Here is a 17,881-nt window from a genome sequence, read left to right on the forward strand (position 1 = left end):
ATTAAATACTTGATTTTGACTGCTTGCCCTTAAATAAGGCTCATTGAAGGCATATTAGTAGATGTAAACATGTGGCTTTTAAGGTTTTTAAGGTCAGGCTTGACAAAGCCCTGGCTGGGATGAGTTGGGCATTGGTCCTGCTTTGAGCAGGGGTTGGACTAGATGACCTCCTGAGGTCCCTTCCTACCCTGATATTCTATGATTCTGTGATAAAGTATCATCACAGACTTACAGTGGTTGTCATCAAGAAGTCAACATTTACCTACAATTCTCTCACAGTGGATCTGAGATACTGCATAGGGAAATACAGTGCTATGTTAGATGCTACCGTGTGATACTTCTGGGTAACTGACCTTTCAATGGCAATCATTTAGTGTGTCTAGCCTTAAAAGTCAGGTGCTTCCAAATTTCAGCCAAAGAGATTTGTTCTGCTTGTTGTAGTTGGTTTAATCAATTTATTTTTGATAAAGTGGTATTGCACTTTTGTATTTGAGGATCCATTTAGTACAACTATGGCTTACAGTATATCCTTAAAGACAGACAGATTGAGATAATTTAGACCTTACTCATCAGTTGTCTTCTGAAGCACAGGGAGTTTAATGTATGTACATAGGCGTGTTACAGAGCTTGGTACACTAGGTCAGAAAAACTAACACTTCCACTGCTCCAATGAAAATCTGTGTATTTTTTCCCCCTAGTTCAGCATTCTAGCTGGGGTTGAAATGCCAGAAAAGTTGCCCTCAGTTGGGACTGAAATTTAAGATTTAAGGAAACTGAAGATTAAGAGAGCAGTAAGAAAAATAGGGAAAGAGAATTTAGAAAAGTAAGTGAGTAGTATGTATTGACAACTGGGTAGAGAAGTGATGTTGTCAAGTAGATGAGATTTAGAAACTATAATATGGTATTTTCTCTTCTGAATTAATAATATTATTTTCCATGATAATGCTGAGATAATCTCCCATTTCCATTTGATTAAAGAAGAAGGCTCTTCATATGACCAGTGGCATAGGAGAGTCCTTTTTAAAAGAGTCATTACAGCCAAAACTGCAGGTTGTGGGGATTTTGTTGTTGTTTGTTTATTTGTTAAAGATAAACAAAATATGAGTATCTTCATCTACTCTAGTAGCCAAAGTTTGGCTGATGGTGCAATGGGAAAATTTAAAATGGAGAAGTAAGATTTCAGACTTGATGCCTTAGGGAGCCTATTTTTGTCAGACTAAAGTATATGTAATAGAGATGCTAGAGAATGGTGACACTTCCAACATTTTGCACTCTTAGTTTAGCTGAGTACAGTGTTGCAGGAGTCCCAACAAGTGAGGGATTGTGTCACCATCTGCCCTGTAATCTTGGGAGCCTCAAAATGGTTTGTTGGTGTAGTTTCCAACCTGGCCCCCTTACAAACTCCACACAGCATGCAGGTTTCTCCCTGAGTATCTGTGTATAGCTGTAGCTTGCCAGTAACACTACAGTCACACTCTGACTTCCAGCCTTGATTACCACTTGCAGGGTGACCCCCCCACACACAGCTAGTCCTGAATTATCCCAAAACTGTGTTCTGCACTATCCAACCCTCTCTGTACTGCTCAGATATTATAGGTCTGTTGCTCTTAGAAGGGGTCAATATTCAACAGTTTTCTTTTTCACTGGTGGTACCCAAAGAGTTTAGTTTAAACACAACTCTGATTAGTTTTGATTTAAAAAATTAACAAAATTAATTTAATTAAAAAGAGAGAGATTTACGTGAGTACAGGTATAAGGTATTATAGTCAGAAATGGTTATAAGAGAAATTAAGATAAAACTCTTTTTAGTAGCTAAAACTTAAACTAGACTTGGTTCAAGTTAAAATCCTTACTATAAATTCCCAGCAACAGGGCTGACCAAATTCTCAGGTCTGATCCCCTCCCAAAGGCTGGCTTCTTTGTCAACTTAGGTGAAAGATAGTGAGAGCGAGAGAGAGAGAATATCTCGGATGTTTTTGCCTCTCACCTTATAGTCCAGTCACCCATTGAAATGCATTTTCCTGAGGGTTACCCCTAAATAAAGTTCCTTTCCATTGTGAGGATGGAGTCTCGTGGTGAAAGAGGTTCCATGTTGTTTCTTGCTAAAAGGCAGATCAAACTGTTCCTGCTCCTCTTCGTTGTAAAAGAATGACCACTTGACAGGTGGTTGCTCCTCAACTCTAATGACACCTAACTAGAGGCTTTAGCTTGTCCTTTGTCTTTGAGGAACATGTTTACACCCTCCCCAGACTTGTCTGGTAACCAAATTTCAGTCATAATTTCAATTTATGTTCATAACTTTACATAAAATGTGGCTACACACATTATTTCACCATGATATTATTGACAGTGAGTTATTTTCAAATGACACTTCACAAGCATATTTTGTACGAAGATTATTACAGTAGTGCATAGGGTGTGACTACAGGGATGCATTCAGTCACAACCATTTATTTAGTACTTGTATTATGGAGTAAGCAGAGAGCGTATTATGAAGACATTACTTCGATATTTTGTCATATTCTGGCCTAACTTTCATATGACAAGGCAAAATAAAGTGCCTTAGATGATTTTTTTCTGGGTGGATTGCATTAGAATACAGGAATTTATTGAATTAGTGTTAGCAATCCCCAGCAAAGGGGAATTTGTCCCTAAAGGTGGCAACCATATCTTCTAAAAGAGAAAGCCTGGCTGTCTAAAAACTACTTCTAGACCTTTTATGGCTCAAATACGACTTTTCTTTGTTTAGCATGCTTAGAATCATCCCAATACATGAGGTAATACCATAGGGTTAGAAGGGGTAGAGGTAAATCATCATCTAAAATGTGAGATGCCCCTCCAGAGACTGGACTCTCTGCCCATCTTTCTTGGTAACATGTGAAATTGCTACTCCATGTTTGAAAAACTCACTTGCATGAGTTGCTCACATAGTTTGAAAACCCCGAAGCAACTGATCAAGCTATACAATTAAAATATACGAGAGACGAGATAGCCAAAAGCAAGAAGGAACACCAGTACCTAGAGTTCTAGGAGCAAAGATTTATTTCCCAGCATCTTCCATTTCAGAGTTGCAGCCTTAATTTTGGGATGTTCTTTTGTGTAAAATAATTTACTCAAATAATGTTAAATTATTTTATCACTTTCAAAATATTACCTAATTCTCACATCATCTCTTCAAGGTATGTGCTGCAGTTTTAGCCTCCAGTTCCAGATGGGAGAACTGAAACAGATGGTGTTATAGCTGGAATTCCAGTTCAGGAGTTCTTTGCTGCTGTTCCTATAGTTGAGATTATTAGTACCTGGCTGTCTCTAGAAAATTAGTCTAGTTGCTCCTGGTTGTCCTTTTTTTGGTGGGGAACACTGATAGTATGTTATGTTGCTATTATGTTAACCATTTTTCCATTCTCTAGACCTGAAATTAGAAAATTTATAAGTGTACCGGTTTAGGTTTCACAGGTTTCTGTTCTCATTTCCTTTAACTTGGGGATTTTTCTACTCTAAGAGCTCCTAATATTTGTATAACAATTTCTGTTACATGTAATTCCAATTTGGGCAGTTCTATACTGTTGCATAGTAAAGACTGATTGGAAAATAATTATTATCTTCTGTTCCTAATTTTCCACCATTGTCTATAAGACTATCATTTTTGTTCATTTTTCACTTTTTTTAATCTCTAACATTTTGAAAATTCCCATTTTCTTACTGTAGGTCAATGACAGACAATTTTTGCATCACTGAGTGCACATTGGGAAACTTGCCAAGTGTCCAAAGCCCACACCTAATCTACATATAAATTTATGTGGGATCTTAATCAGAGGAGAGCAGTTACTTTTTTTAAAGTCCTGTAAGTGTATACAGTCCTTCAACAGACACACAGAAAAAAAAATATTTCAAAGGTTGCCGGAGGAATATAAAAAGGAAATTTCACAGAGCTTTCATTTTATTGCTCTAGGAGTCAGTGAACTAGATAATCAAAGAAATCTTGACATTTTAATTACTTTTTATTTGTATAGTGCTATATATGTGCATAGTGTTTTACAGACGAATTAAATAATTGTGTTCCTGCTCAGAGAAGCTTAAAATTTTATTAAAAGATACCAAGTGATCACAAGAAGAAAGGAAGAGGCTCTAAGTAAAAGATCAAGCTTAGATATGGATGAATAATAGATTTTTTGCTTTGCTGGCAACCCTGAAAATATTTTTTTAATTGTTTTGTGTCAATTCAAAATTAACTTTCTTTAAAAAAAATAATTGGTAAATCAGAAAGACCAAGGAAGTTTCATTTCAGGTCAAACAAAACATTTCATTAGATTTTAAGCATTTGAAAATATTTTTTAAAGTTAAATTAAAATTAAGAGAATTTTTGAAAGTCATTTCAAATAAAAAAATTGAAATGTTTGGTTTAGAAAATGTCAAAACACTTCATTTTTTAGCTTTTTTTTAGTTGTTTCAACTGAAACAGTTCTTCAAAATTGATACAGATTTGGTGACATGGAAACATTTCAAAATTCTTGTATTTTTCACCCCAAAAAAATTTGTCAAAAATTTTCACTTGGCTTTAATCAAGATATTTTTCAAATATGCATTTTGTTAGTTCCTATTGATTACCTTTTGTTTTCAGATGTTGAAAGAAGTGAGTGAAATAACATACCTTTCCCAAGCTCTACCCACAAACCAAAGTTTCCCTCTACTACCATTTGAGATACCATAATGTGATGCCAGTTTGTGCAGTTCTGCAAAACCCCACAACTGATCCTCCCCTTTCCTCTCCAACTACTGCCCCAACTACTTTATTCCCTTCATATCTAAGCTCTATCTATAATTGCTATCTGAAGCTCCTATTTTTCAGTTCTACCTAGATCCTCTGCCCTTTGCATTCCACTGTAACAGCTCTCACCAAAATTTCTAATGACCCCTTTTTCCTGGCCAAAGATCAGAACCAGTACTACATCCTTGTCCTCTGTAACTATCAGCTGTCTTCAACACCACTGACCAGGCTCTTCTAGAAATCTTGTCCTCCCTCAGCTTTTGTGACTCTGTTCTCTCCTAGTTCTCCTAATGCTGTCTAATCACTTTCAGCATGTTGGGAAGATCACCTTCTTCATGCCTTTGCCTACTTTCTGTGAAGTTTGCACAGGGCTCTGTCTTTGGCCCTCTCTCCTTCTCCCTTTTCATCCTGTCTCTGAGCAATTTCATTCACAGACATGACTTCAGCTGTCATCTGCGTGCTGATGACTGTCAGATCTACCTCTGACTGGCTCCAGACTGGCTTCCTCCCGTTCAAACTAGGATCACAGCCTGCCTTTTTGACATGTCCTCATGAGCTGTCCAACCATCAGGTTAAGTTCAGTATGGTCCAAACATGGCTTTTGATCTTTCCCTTGAAACCCTCCCTACTATCTCCTTTTGCAGTCACTGAAAACAACACTTGCAGCATGTAACCTGGGCGATATATTTGACTTAGACTTCCCTCTAGGTCCTCACACCCAGGAAGCGTTTAAATGCTGTCACATCTTCCTGCATTGTCTAAGATCCAGCATTTTCTCTTTGTCCACACAGTTAAAATTCTCACCAAGGCCCTTATTTCACATCTTGAGTACTGTAACCACTTCCTCTCTGGCCTTGGCAAATGCACTCTTGATCCTCTTTTATCCATTCAAAGCACTGCTGCAAAGCATGCCTTCTATGTCACCACTGTTTTTGTGTCCGTTCCCTATTGGCCTCTTCTTCTCTACCATATCAAACACAAATTACTCACCTTTTGCTTTTAAAGCCTTCATGGACTATCCTCTCCCTGTCTATCAGCTTTTGTCTGCTATTGAGATGTCAGTCCCCACCTCCATCTGGCAATGATTCCAGCCTTCATCTTTCACTTGTTAAATTTTCAAGCAAGCATCTGTCTGTGTTCCCACCCATGCTGCCCCTCCATGCCTGGCAGGAGCTTCCCATAAATGTTGCCAAGCCACCTCAATATCCTCCTTCAAATCCCTCCTTAAAACTTTCCTCTGCCCATGATGCCTACAAGAAACATGATGCTGGTTATTTAGCCTTTGTGGTGCGATTGCTTATCATGTTGATTATCTTATTATTACCTTGTGCTCCCCTTGTCTGTTGCATCTACCTTTTGTCTTGTTTTATACTTAGATTGTAAACTGTTCAAGGCAGAGACTTTTTTTTTTTTTTTTTGCTATGTGCTTGTCAGAGCTAGCACAATGGGGCTTGATGGAGGCCCCTAGGTAGTACTGCAATATAAATAATAGGATTGGTCCTCTTCTTTCTTACATCCCTTGATCAACAGTGGAATAGTTACTGTTTCAATTATCTTTATTCTTTTGAATTAACACCCCATTGTGATGTATAGAGGCATTTAAGACCTATTTATTAGGCTGTCTGCAGCCTAAGGCAGTACAATGGCTGACCTTTGGAAGTTTTTCATGGTAACTATGACTTCCAGAGAGTTAATTTCTTAAACTGAAATCTTAGATTCTGAAATACAAGATGTCAGCCTCCAAACAAAATGTTTCAGCTTGTGGAGCTATCACAGTGTAGCCTAATGGGACCCCTGATTTTTTAAGCACTTATTAATTCACTAGAGAATGTCTAAGTTAGAGGAAGCAAGATTGTGGAAGAGGGCTGGAACTGTGGAAATCAGCGTAGAGACAACAGTTAAATTCTCTTTTCTTGGGCATATTTTTAGCAAGTTGTAAAGTTGGGCGGGGGGGGGGGAGATTATTCTACTAAGACTCTGAACAAGCTTTAGCTTTGTTTGTAAGTTTTATCTTGCACGCAAGATAAGAATCTAGTTTAGTCTTTCCCTGAAATTGAAAAGGTAAGTCATTTAGGTATGGCTGCGTTATTTATGAAAAATGCAAGGCCACTGTGATATTTGCAATCATTAAACATGCTAACAACCTGTCAGTATTCCTCAATTGAAAATGCAATAAACCTTACTAAAACTTTCCTTCTTCTAGAAAATTAAACTTCCCTATTACTCTTTTTTTTTCTTCTTAAAACTCATTCATGTAAGTGTCATACATTTGGTGTATTCATCTAGCATGATTGGAACACATGTTCCATGCCCCAAAGCAGCAGATACCATCCATGTATAGGAGATCTTCCTATTCAGCTTAGGTTTCATTGGGGAAACTATTATTGTAAATTGGTAATTTAGGAAACATGATCTAATCTAGGTTTCAGAGTAGCAGCAGTGTTAGTTTGTATCCGCAAAAAGAAAAGGAGTACTTGTGGCCACTGCATGCATCCGATGAAGTGAGCTGTAGCCCACGAAAGCTTATGCTCAAATAAATTTGTTAGTCTGTAAGGTGCCACAAGTACTCCTTTTCTTTTTATAATCTAATCTAGTTTGCTGAAGTGACAATAAATCATGCTGTTGAGGCCTAGCTTTCTCCCACAAGGTTTTCTCCTGGGATATGACACACTGATGTTAAATTATTATTTTTTTCTTTACACTTACCTGAATATGCAATGATCAGTGATACAGTGTCTTTTCACTCTGACTGTTAAGGGAACACAATACAGAGAGAGACATTAAAATTCATGCAGGATAGTCCCATGGATCCAAGGGTCTCCACAGAGTATTGGGCATTTGTACGACAGTCCAATGCTTCCCTCCTATATTTTCCCTTTCTCCATAATGGCAGAGCTTTCTCAGGAGCTATTCTGTCATGAGTTCCATACTGCAATTATCCCAACCCCATTCTCCCTGAGAGGGATGGTCCCAATGTGTGGAAGAGGGAGTCATTGGAAGATGGTGTAAATTCCATGCAGGTTGAAGTGGAAGATGCTATGGAGAGGGGCTATCCATTCAGTCCCATATCTGCCTGTCCGACCCTGGGTCTTGGACCTGCAATACCCCAGGTGTGTTGTATCCCTTAGAAGTATATTCCAATGACCTATTGTAAGCTAAGTGGCCATCCCTCCCTGTCACTCTCTGAGGGAGGCCACACCTCCTCGCTGCCACATACCTGTAAAGATGAGCTCAAAAGCGGGGAATTAGCTGCACCTAGTGCTCTGGCTCTCTGGCCGGGCACAGCAAAACAGCTGTCTATGAGCCTCAGGCAGGGCAGTAAACAATTTGTAGGTTCTGACCTACAATCAGGGCAGAGCAGGTAAGCAGTGTGTGAGCACCAGCATAGTCTAGGGGCTCAGATAACGGTGCCTAATATGGGGAGCACCCCAGGAGTGGGGTGGCAGTGGGGACGCGGGTCTGCCCAACTCCACCCCATCCCAGCCCAGGGCCCTAACATTGGTAGAGTGGTCCACCACTGGGTAATCAGGGATCTGTCCGCAACACACTGAACTAGAATCAGGCCCGCACTTAACCAGGTGGTCATCTAGTTCCCCCGGGCTACTTCCTACCATGGGGATTGGTACATCTATAAGCCTGTGGAATTGTGGGATACTTTTGGTGGACTCTCAGAGCATGAGTCTAGTGGGGCTGTGTCTGCACTGCAAAGAAATAGGGCTTGAACCCTGGGTCCTGGCTCAAGTCAGGCTCAGACCCTACGCTCCCATGGGTTTGTGGGACATAACATCTGAGTCCAGGGTTAATGTAATTTGTGTGTAGACAGGAGGGGTCTACATCTAGGGGTCCTCCGTCTTCTCGGGGGTCTCTGGCCAGTGAGATGTGTCTGTCTCCCTTGGCAGCTCCATCCCAAGTGACCTGCAGGGCCCACCTTTTGTATTTCCGCTTCCTGTCCAGCCCTTCCTCTTCCAGTTGGGTGGACATGGCTCTCCTGGTTCTGCCCACCGTGGGCATGTTGTGGTCCCTCCTTGTCACTCTCTAAGGGAGGCCACACCTCCTCACTACACCCATGAGCCTCCCACAGATCTGCCACTTATTCCTCCTCCTGGGATCTGGCATTTCTCACAGCTTGGTCATTTAGCTCATACTGAAAAGCAGTAAATAAGCTTAATGTAGTTAATTTTATTTGGAACTCAGAAATATAGGCAATAAAAATGAAAACCTTCTGAAAACCAACTGAGACTTTATGAATTCTTATTTAAGTCTAAAAATGTAACTGCCTCAGTGACTGATTAATTGTGGATTCTGAGCTCATTTCAATTTTGTGCAAATCCCTTAGAGTTAGGTCTACACTGCAGAGTAAGCCCAGGATTTAAACTGAGGCTCAAGCCTAAACCCCCTCCTGTCTACACACAAATTACATTAACCCTGGACTCAGTTGTTATGTCCCACAACCCCATGGGAGCGTAGGGTCTGAGCCTGACTTGAGCCAGGACCCAGGGTTCAAGCCCTATTGCTTTGCAGTGCAGACACAGCCCTACTAGACTCATGCTCTGAGAGTCCACCAAAAGTATCCCACAATTCCACAGGCTGACTTTCTTTGTCCTCTGGACAGTCAAGTTTTCCCACACTGCACCATGAACAAAGGGCTATAGCGGCCACATTTTGGGAGGGCACTAAGAAGTCTGGGATATGGATGGTTGGACTCAGGCCCACATAATGCAGTGTAGATACTGGAGTTCCAGGTTGGGACCCAGGGTTCAACAGTTCATAAACTGGGGTTACAAATGAGAGCAGACACTTAAACTCTAGTTCAACAAACACAGGATCTGCTAACTCAAATTCTGCTAACAGTAGGCTTACATTGCACTGTAGACATACCCTTAATGGCCCTGAAAATAAGGCCTCATTAAAATGTGGAACTGGCAATGAAATTGCTTTTCCAGCCCAGTAAATAGGGACCAAACATTTCTTTTAAGCCACCAGATATCTGAACTTGGTTGTATAATGCTAATTTCAATTATTTGTTATGTAATATCCCATGAAGCAGGTGAACTGTGTGGCTCAGTGAAAGGGACGTTATCAATTATTGATACATTCTAACAGTGTATATTTTGTGGGGCCAGACTGTGTTGTTACTTACATCAGTGTAAATCATGAGTAATCGGTGAAATCAATGGAATTACACTGGTGTAAAACCAATCAAAAACAGAATCTGATTCAAAGCATGTACGTACAGTTTAGAAGTTATCATAAATGAAATATAAATGCAATGAACAAAACAGCATTTTCACCCTTACTCTTTGTGTTCCCTTAAAATTTATAAAAGGTCTTGTATGTGGCATAGATTTCTAGATAAAGCATGGTACTTAGTGTGATTTTCTTAAGGATGCTTTTCAATGATCTAATTATACATCAGTTTCTTTGGGGAGTGTTTCACTTTGTATAACATCCCTTTATATTTCTGAAAATTTCAGAGCCTCTAGAAGCTGGGCAAATTTTTATTTTTTCTTATGTGTTGCTATTTCTCACACACACACACACCCGCCCCCCAAAACGATGCTCATTCCAAATTGACTGCTGTTCATCTGGATGCACGCTTTTCAGAGAATAGGTCAGAGGGTACACTCTGGAGCCTTCATATGCCAAGATGACAAAAAATAAAATCAATTTCTATTCCCTAAAGAATAGAATGTCATTTACTATATGCTACTAATTTCTGTTGTCATGTAAGCCCACAGACCAAGATGAAGACAAGATTTTGGACGAACATCACATGGAAGTTTCAACATAGCTAGATAACAAAGTAATGTGGCCATTAAGGTGTTGTTAGGAATCTGGAAATGGGAGACCTACTAATGAGCTGTGAGGGAATAGTTGGGTGTAGTGAGAGTGGGATTTTCACTGTATGAACCATAATATATACCTAACTGTTGAAGAAGAAAAAGAAGTGGCACAAGTGGATTTCTATACTTGCAGTTAAAAGCAAGAATGTTTGAGAAAAGATTTGGACACTTTCTTTTTCTGAAACCTATTACCTACAGTAGATATTATTGCCACAGTCATGTTAAATTAACCCTTGTAACTTGAGGTGTCAGCACTTCACCTTAACTTGGATATGCAACTTTTCTAAACAGACAAGTTTAGATACTGAAGAGAAGCTTACTTTTTCAGGCTGTCTTCTGCATATGAACTTGCTCTGTAATGTGGTGAGTTAGCTGTGTTGATGAATAGCATCATTTTCTATCTATTCATAAAACTCTGCAGCTGGGGTTTTCAAAGTAGACTAAGGGAATTAGGTGCCAATTTGCATTGAATTTCAATGAGAGTTGGGGCCCTTGCAGCCTTAGGTTCCATTGAATATCCTAGAACTTACTGTATATAATTGGTGTGAAAAACATAGGACATCATTTCTTATTTAAAAGATGGCTTTTGTTTGTGTGTTGTGACAATCTGAATCTAAAAAAGACAATATACGTGTTAAGCAGCAAAATACTGAGATTTTGATCTATTAATTTGGTAATATTAAATAAAATCCATCCTTAAAGATCTATGGGTAAAGTAAAAATAAAAAGACATCTGGTACCTCCTTGTAACTGTTTTACTTCTTCTCCTTACCCAATGGTCTGCTTTATTATAAATTAGGGATCAGTGCTTTTTACTTTCTATTTGTTTGCTTGGAAAACTCTACTGGCCCTGAAAGCCCTTGCACTTGTCCATCAGACTTGATTGGTCCGATGATAATGAAACCTTAATATTCTCATTCTGATTACATCTTCTAGTTTTTGCTTCCCACTTCAATTCCAACATAACTTTAGCACTCGAAAGCTTACAAACCACAGAGTGAGAGATTAATTTTTTGTAACATTTGAAAGTTGGTTTTCAAACTTCCAGATGATATGCAGCTGTGGAATTGGTATCTATCTCTAGCAGTTTTTGAGATAGCAGCCACTATCATGTCAAAATGTAAGTTGGGATGGGGTAGCAGGCAACGAGATAGTAATTGGACTGATGTACATTCACACGCTATCTCACAACCTCACAAGGTTTGAAATAAATGCTGTGCACCATTGGAAAGCTCATTGTAACAGCGTTGCAATGATGTATAGCATATGTTGCTAGCCCTGCTGCTCCATGAGATATCAGACTTCAATACTGTCACAGTCCAGCAGTGTGTTTTTGGCATCTGTCCAGGTCTGAATATAGTGAGTCCCAGACCTCCACCCATGTAATTTTCATTCCAGGACTATAAAGTAATTTCTAGAAGTAGCGACTCCAGGAGGCATTTTATGGAATGATACCGTAATATGTTAAGTAGTGTTTTGAGTAACAAAAAAATTAACCTGCAGGTGTTTACATGTGACTTCCTATTTGGAACGGTGATACGTGTATTTATGAAATGTGATGCCTTTTGTTTTCCATGTGTACATTACTTTGGTTTATTTAAACCAAATTTAGCAAAAGAACTAGACATGAAAAACAGCATAGAGTAAATAATCCACATCAAATGACTTCCAACATGTTACGTCTAGACTAGAGAGAGCTTGATTCAAACTCTCATGGGAGAAAGGAAGTGGGCAGGTGGAAGGAAGGTTTGAAACAGTAGCATACCTGGTCGAGGTAAAAGGGGAGATAATGAAGAGACACATTGAGCAGCTCTTAAAAGATAAGCATTCTGAATGGGTAAATGGAATTGAAATTGAAGCTGGCAACCATGTAATTACTGGGAAAGAAAATTATTATGCTTTTTATAGGCCTGAAGATTATGTAGGTAAAAATATTACTGTACAAAGTCAAACTCACATGTAGAGGAGGAAATTGAAAAGGAGAATATGCCAAACACACTTTCTTATGAGTATCTTGCTGCTTAAAAAAAAAAATCCCATATAAGTCATTCTTTTACACTCATCTTTTGTCATTTTTTTAAGGTATGTAGCTAGGAAGCTATTATGGATTTTGTCTCCTGGGTAGTGAATATGATAGAACTCTCCCTATGTGCAGAGTTCAATAGCCTTTTTGTAAAGAGCTGTAGCCTGCTTTGTTGGAGATGTACCACACAAAAACAATCTACCAAAAAAAGTATTTTTTTTAAATTAAAAAATCAGAAACAAAACCCTTCCCCAAGCAGAGATTTAATTCTGAACAATAAGAAGAGTCAGAGACTCCACGAAGTCCACTAGGGATTTTGCAATTGTTTTCACTTTTACATGGAAGGCTTTCAGACAATAAAGGTTTTATCCTGAGGTCCATACATCACTCAAGATAAAATAAGGTAAGATAAGCCAGGCTGGAGTGCAACGCAAGAAGTTCTTGCCACAGTTGTTTTGGTTTTGGTTTGTTTTTTGTTGTTTTGGTTTTAAACACAATATTAACGCATAGTATCTGATTTCCAGAGCCTGTAAACTGCACCTGCACAAAATTAACATTTCAGTAACCTGCAAAACACAATGGGAGCTAGAACCACAAGTGTAGTTCCTAATTGTAAAGTCCAGAATTTCTTTAGGGAGGGGTGGGGAGAATGGGAAGAGGCTCACTCTTCAAGCCCCAGTGATAATTCTACTGTCTATTAGAAAATAAAGCAATTAAACTGTGGTCCTATTCCACCCTTGGGAGGCTAAATCTCACTAGTCTCAATATTCTGCCCAGGGGGATTGTGCCTGGCCCCTACATAAACTATGGAGGAAAAACTCCTTAGATGCTTTTTCCCACCACTGCGTTCACAGGTATGTGGGGCTGCCCACAAGCAAGCAAATATAGTGTATTTATTACATTTGTTTCTAAAGCTGAGAAAGTTTAGAGCCTATTTAATCTCCATTCTTTTTCATTCGTGGAATCAAAGCTGATGATACCTGCATCTGCACCTGAAGAAGTGGGTTTTTTACCCATAAAAGCTAATGCCCAAATAAATCTGTTAGTCTTTATGGTGCCACTTGACTCCTCATTGTTTTTGTGGATACAAACTAACACAGCTGATGCTTTGCTTAGGTAGTTTTTATTACTCATTTAAGATTTTGAATTTAGTTTACTAGCAGTAATAGTAATTTGAATCTGAATTTGTGCTGCGATATTGGGCAACTACTTCTAGAATAACTGTGTTGGCCTTGTCAAGGTTCCTTCCCCACTCTGAACTCTAGGGTACAGATGTGGGGACCTATATGAAAACCCCCTGACCTTATTTTTACCAGCTTAGGTTAAAACTTCCCCAAGGTACAAACTATTTTACCTTTTTGTCCTTGGACTTTCTTGCTGCCACCACCAAGCGTCTAACAAATATATAACCGGGAAAGAGCCTGCTTGGAAATGTCTTTCCCCCCAAAGTCCTCCCCAAACCCTATACCCCCTTTCCTGAGGAAGGCTTGATAAAAATCCTCACCAATTTACACAGACCCAAACCCTTGGATCTTAAGAACAATGAAAAAGCAATCAGGTTCTTAAAAGAAGAATTTTAACTGAAGAAAAAAAGTAAAAGAATCATCTCTGTAAAATCAGGGTGGTAAACACCTTACAGGGTAATCAGATTCAAAACATAGAGAATCCCTCTAGGCAAAACCTTAAGTTACAAAAAGACACAAAAACAGGAATATACGTTCCATTCAGCACAGCTTTATTTTATCAGCCATTTAAACAAAACAGAATCTAACACCTATCTAGCTAGATTACTTACTAAGTTCTAAGACTCCATTTCTTTTCTGTTCCCGCAAAAGCATCACACAGACAGAGAGAACCTTTGTTTCTCCCCCCCTCCAGCTTTGAAAGTATCTTGTCTCCTCATTGGTCATTTTGGTCAGGTGCCAGCGAGGTTATCCTAGCTTCTTAACCCTTTACAGGTGAAAGGGTTTTTCCTCTGGCCAGGAGGGATTTTAAAGGTGTTTACCCTTCCCTTTATATTTATGACAGGCCTCATCACAGAATCTCTCCATTAGCAATAGACCATTTTCATAGCCCACTCACTCTGATTCCGTAAATGTTCTCTCTTAAATAGGACATTACAGCAGTAATATATAATACTGGCAGAGAATCAATAAAAGGTACGTCAGACCTGTTACGAGTATATATTGCAAATACGGAAAATAAAATTGAGCTAAAAACATTTGATATCTGTGCCATTCACTCCATTTATACCTCGGTAAGGATTAACTTAAATAGAACAGCAGTCCCAGTAGTTCTCACAGAGTAGGAGCTGTTTTTGATTTGATACTGCAGGTGGTTGCAAATCAGTGCAGTGGTGGGTCCAGGGTTTTCCTCTATATTAATAGGTTAGGAGACATTTTGCATAGTGTCATTTATTATGGATTGGTGCTACCATTCAAAAAGGGTCAGTATTCAAGTTTATTAGTGAAGGTTGGCAAACATATTTTCTTTTACGGATACTTTCAAATACTTGTTCTAAATATTCTAAAAGTTATTAGGCAAGATATTGATTTTACTGTTGGTTCACAACATATGTAATTGTATTAATGCAATTAAATAATTGAATAAAATGAACATCTGTCTCTACTAATGCATTAAAAATATCAGAAGGACAGGAAGCCTTCAGCTAAATTTTATACAAGTATCAGAGCAGCCTATTAATTTGGAACTATAAATAAAAAATATAGGCTAGTATTAATGGAATTGACTGTGTGTTTCTATTAGCCAGATGTATTTCTTTTTTAAAGGTAAATTATTTGCTATTGAAAATGTAACGTCCATATTCCTGAGGGAACAGAATGTCATTTGTATCATTTAAGCTCATATCCCTGATTTCCAACTGTCTTTTTTCAGTTTTAAATTCTGGTGATAGTCTCCCTTTTTGTGCAAAAAAGTATAAAGTGGCATTGTGCAGTGTTGCCTTGAATACCGTCAAGCTAACATAAATGCTGATGTAGTCATATGAATATATGGAATAGCGTCTCTAATTTGGTTAAATGGCAAAAGCAAACTACAACAATAACAGGGTATTGCTAAGTGATTTCACTGTGTCTCTGTACTAGAGGATTCATTTATTTTAATTCACATCAACCTCATTTTTTATAGGAGGTTTCATTGTAATGGACAATAGTTATTAAAGAATGAGAGTTAACTGTAATTTACAAAATGTGAACCTGGACTCTCTGTTGTTGAGCAAAATGCTGTAGAATGTATCAAACCCAACATATTTTTTTCAGGATGGTTGTTTCTGCACATTTCCTGGTCCATCCTTCCCTTCAGACACTAAAACCTGGTAAACCAGTGGCTTGCGGTATCTTAATTATTTAGGTGCCTTATTATACCTCCCTACACATACCCAAAAGAAGGCTCAGCAGTTGTTGCTCAAAATAGATGAAAAAAATCATACACATTCCTACCACAGTCCAAAAATGCCATTCAGTAAATAAAGGGTCATAGTCATCGCAAAGTAAGTAAGCAAACGTACATACCCTGCTTCTTGTTCTAAAAGATGATTTCAGATCATTTAATCTAAAACAGTATCTCTTTTTCCTTAGGTGTATTAAGGAATCAATTGTTGGGGAAAAAAATCCAATATGTGCCCTAAAGTTAACTGAGCTGCAAAATTCCTGTCTGATATAAACTTCTAGTGCTCTACACTTGAGTGATAACAAAACTTTTTCTTGGAAGATATTTGATATCCCGTGTTAAATTTACAATTGGCATTTCTGATTTTTTTTTCTGGTCACACACTTTGTTTCCTTTCAGGTTGAAGAGACAGCAGAAAGTGAGCTCTGGATTTGGGATCAAGCAAAGTTCCACGTATGATGCTGGCGACTCCACAGAGACAGTGAGCAAAGATGAGGGGAGCCAGCATGCTTCATAAAACAGCCCTACAGTGACAAGACTAACACTGATCATTAGGAACAGAGGATATAAAGATTTAGAGGAAAGAGACACCTCTGACATATGGCAGATCTGTACAAAGAAATATGACATGCATTATTTCTAATATAGTATTCAGGACTCATATTCATATTACATTAGACTCGCAGGAAATGTGCTTGCTTCGATGTGTACCAAATCTGAATTGGAGTTTGCAGTCATGCATTTTTCATTCTCGGCTCTCTTGATTGCTGTCTCTTAAAGCAAAAATCTGATTTTACTTATTGTGGCAATGTCCTAGTTTATCATCAGACAAACTGAATTCAAAACATGCAAGGTGAAGGCTACCTGGTTCAAATTTAGTATTGTCCAGAGGACCAGGCAATGAACTGGGAACCAGGAGACTTCAATTCTAATCCCTGCTTTGATGCTGACCTTTTGTGTAAATTTGGGCAAGTCACTTTGCTCCTCCGTGCCTCAGTTTCCCCACCTATATAATGTTAGAAGGTGCATACATTCCTTCATAAATGTATTTGAGGTCTATAGGAAAAAGCCTTATAAATATTAATATTCATTTAGATTTCAAATCACCCCTCCTCTTTTATTTTTCCTGTTCTTGCCCCAGCCTCTCCCCCCACATACGTGTGCATGCATACAAACATGTACATATCAGCTTATTTTAAGGGCTTAACTGTGCTTTTGTTTAAATATCTGTTTTATTAATTCTGCGTGTTTAAGTATTTAAATCATGTTTACGTATCAGTAGTCTTCTTATGTGAAGTAGCACTCTAAGCATTAGGACTTTCAAAATGACAAATTTTGAAAGCTTTGAAATACCATTCTCTTCAAATGTTAAAAAATGATGTGTAAGACCAGCATTTCTCAGCCACTGGGTCAGCGATATTCTCTAACACGGTCAATAGCAACTGTCCTGGGGTCATTAATAGGAATATGAAAAAAACCCTACAAGTTTTGGTTCATAGGGATTCTATAGACCTAATATGACAGTTCTGCAGTCCCCTAATTACAGTGTGATGCTGTGTCCGTATGAGCCTGAAACTCCAAGAGGAATTCTTAATTTCCTATTGAAACCAACAAGTCTTGCCACCCCTAACTCCACTAGCACATTAGATGCCCCTCCTCATTTTCCTTACAGTGGCCTACAATCCTTCTCTCTTTCCCATGTCTACATGGGCACCTGCCTGGCCTGCTCCCCGTAACTGCTGTCTTTGGGGAGATGTGGGGAATAGTAAGATTGTCTGATGTCCTTTCTCAGACATCCATAGCTGGTGCCCATGTTCTCCCATGGGGTGGAGGAATACA

The 17,881-nt window shown here is 38.7% G+C and overlaps 1 protein-coding gene across 1 annotated transcript in view; it reads left to right on the top strand.

The window, feature by feature from the left end:
* The window catches only part of CCDC102B (coiled-coil domain containing 102B), a 341,519-nt gene extending 324,424 nt beyond the window's left edge, over positions 1-17,095 (top strand). The window contains exon 9 of the mRNA XM_007066708.4: positions 16,442-17,095. Within this exon, the coding sequence (XP_007066770.2) occupies positions 16,442-16,559 (118 nt within the window). The 3' untranslated portion in view covers positions 16,560-17,095. The remainder of the gene's footprint in view (positions 1-16,441) is intronic.
* The last annotated feature ends 786 nt before the right edge of the window (positions 17,096-17,881 follow it).

This window comes from Chelonia mydas, chromosome 2, assembly GCF_015237465.2.
Source record: "Chelonia mydas isolate rCheMyd1 chromosome 2, rCheMyd1.pri.v2, whole genome shotgun sequence".
In the NCBI taxonomy this organism is placed as follows: domain Eukaryota; kingdom Metazoa; phylum Chordata; order Testudines; family Cheloniidae; genus Chelonia; species Chelonia mydas.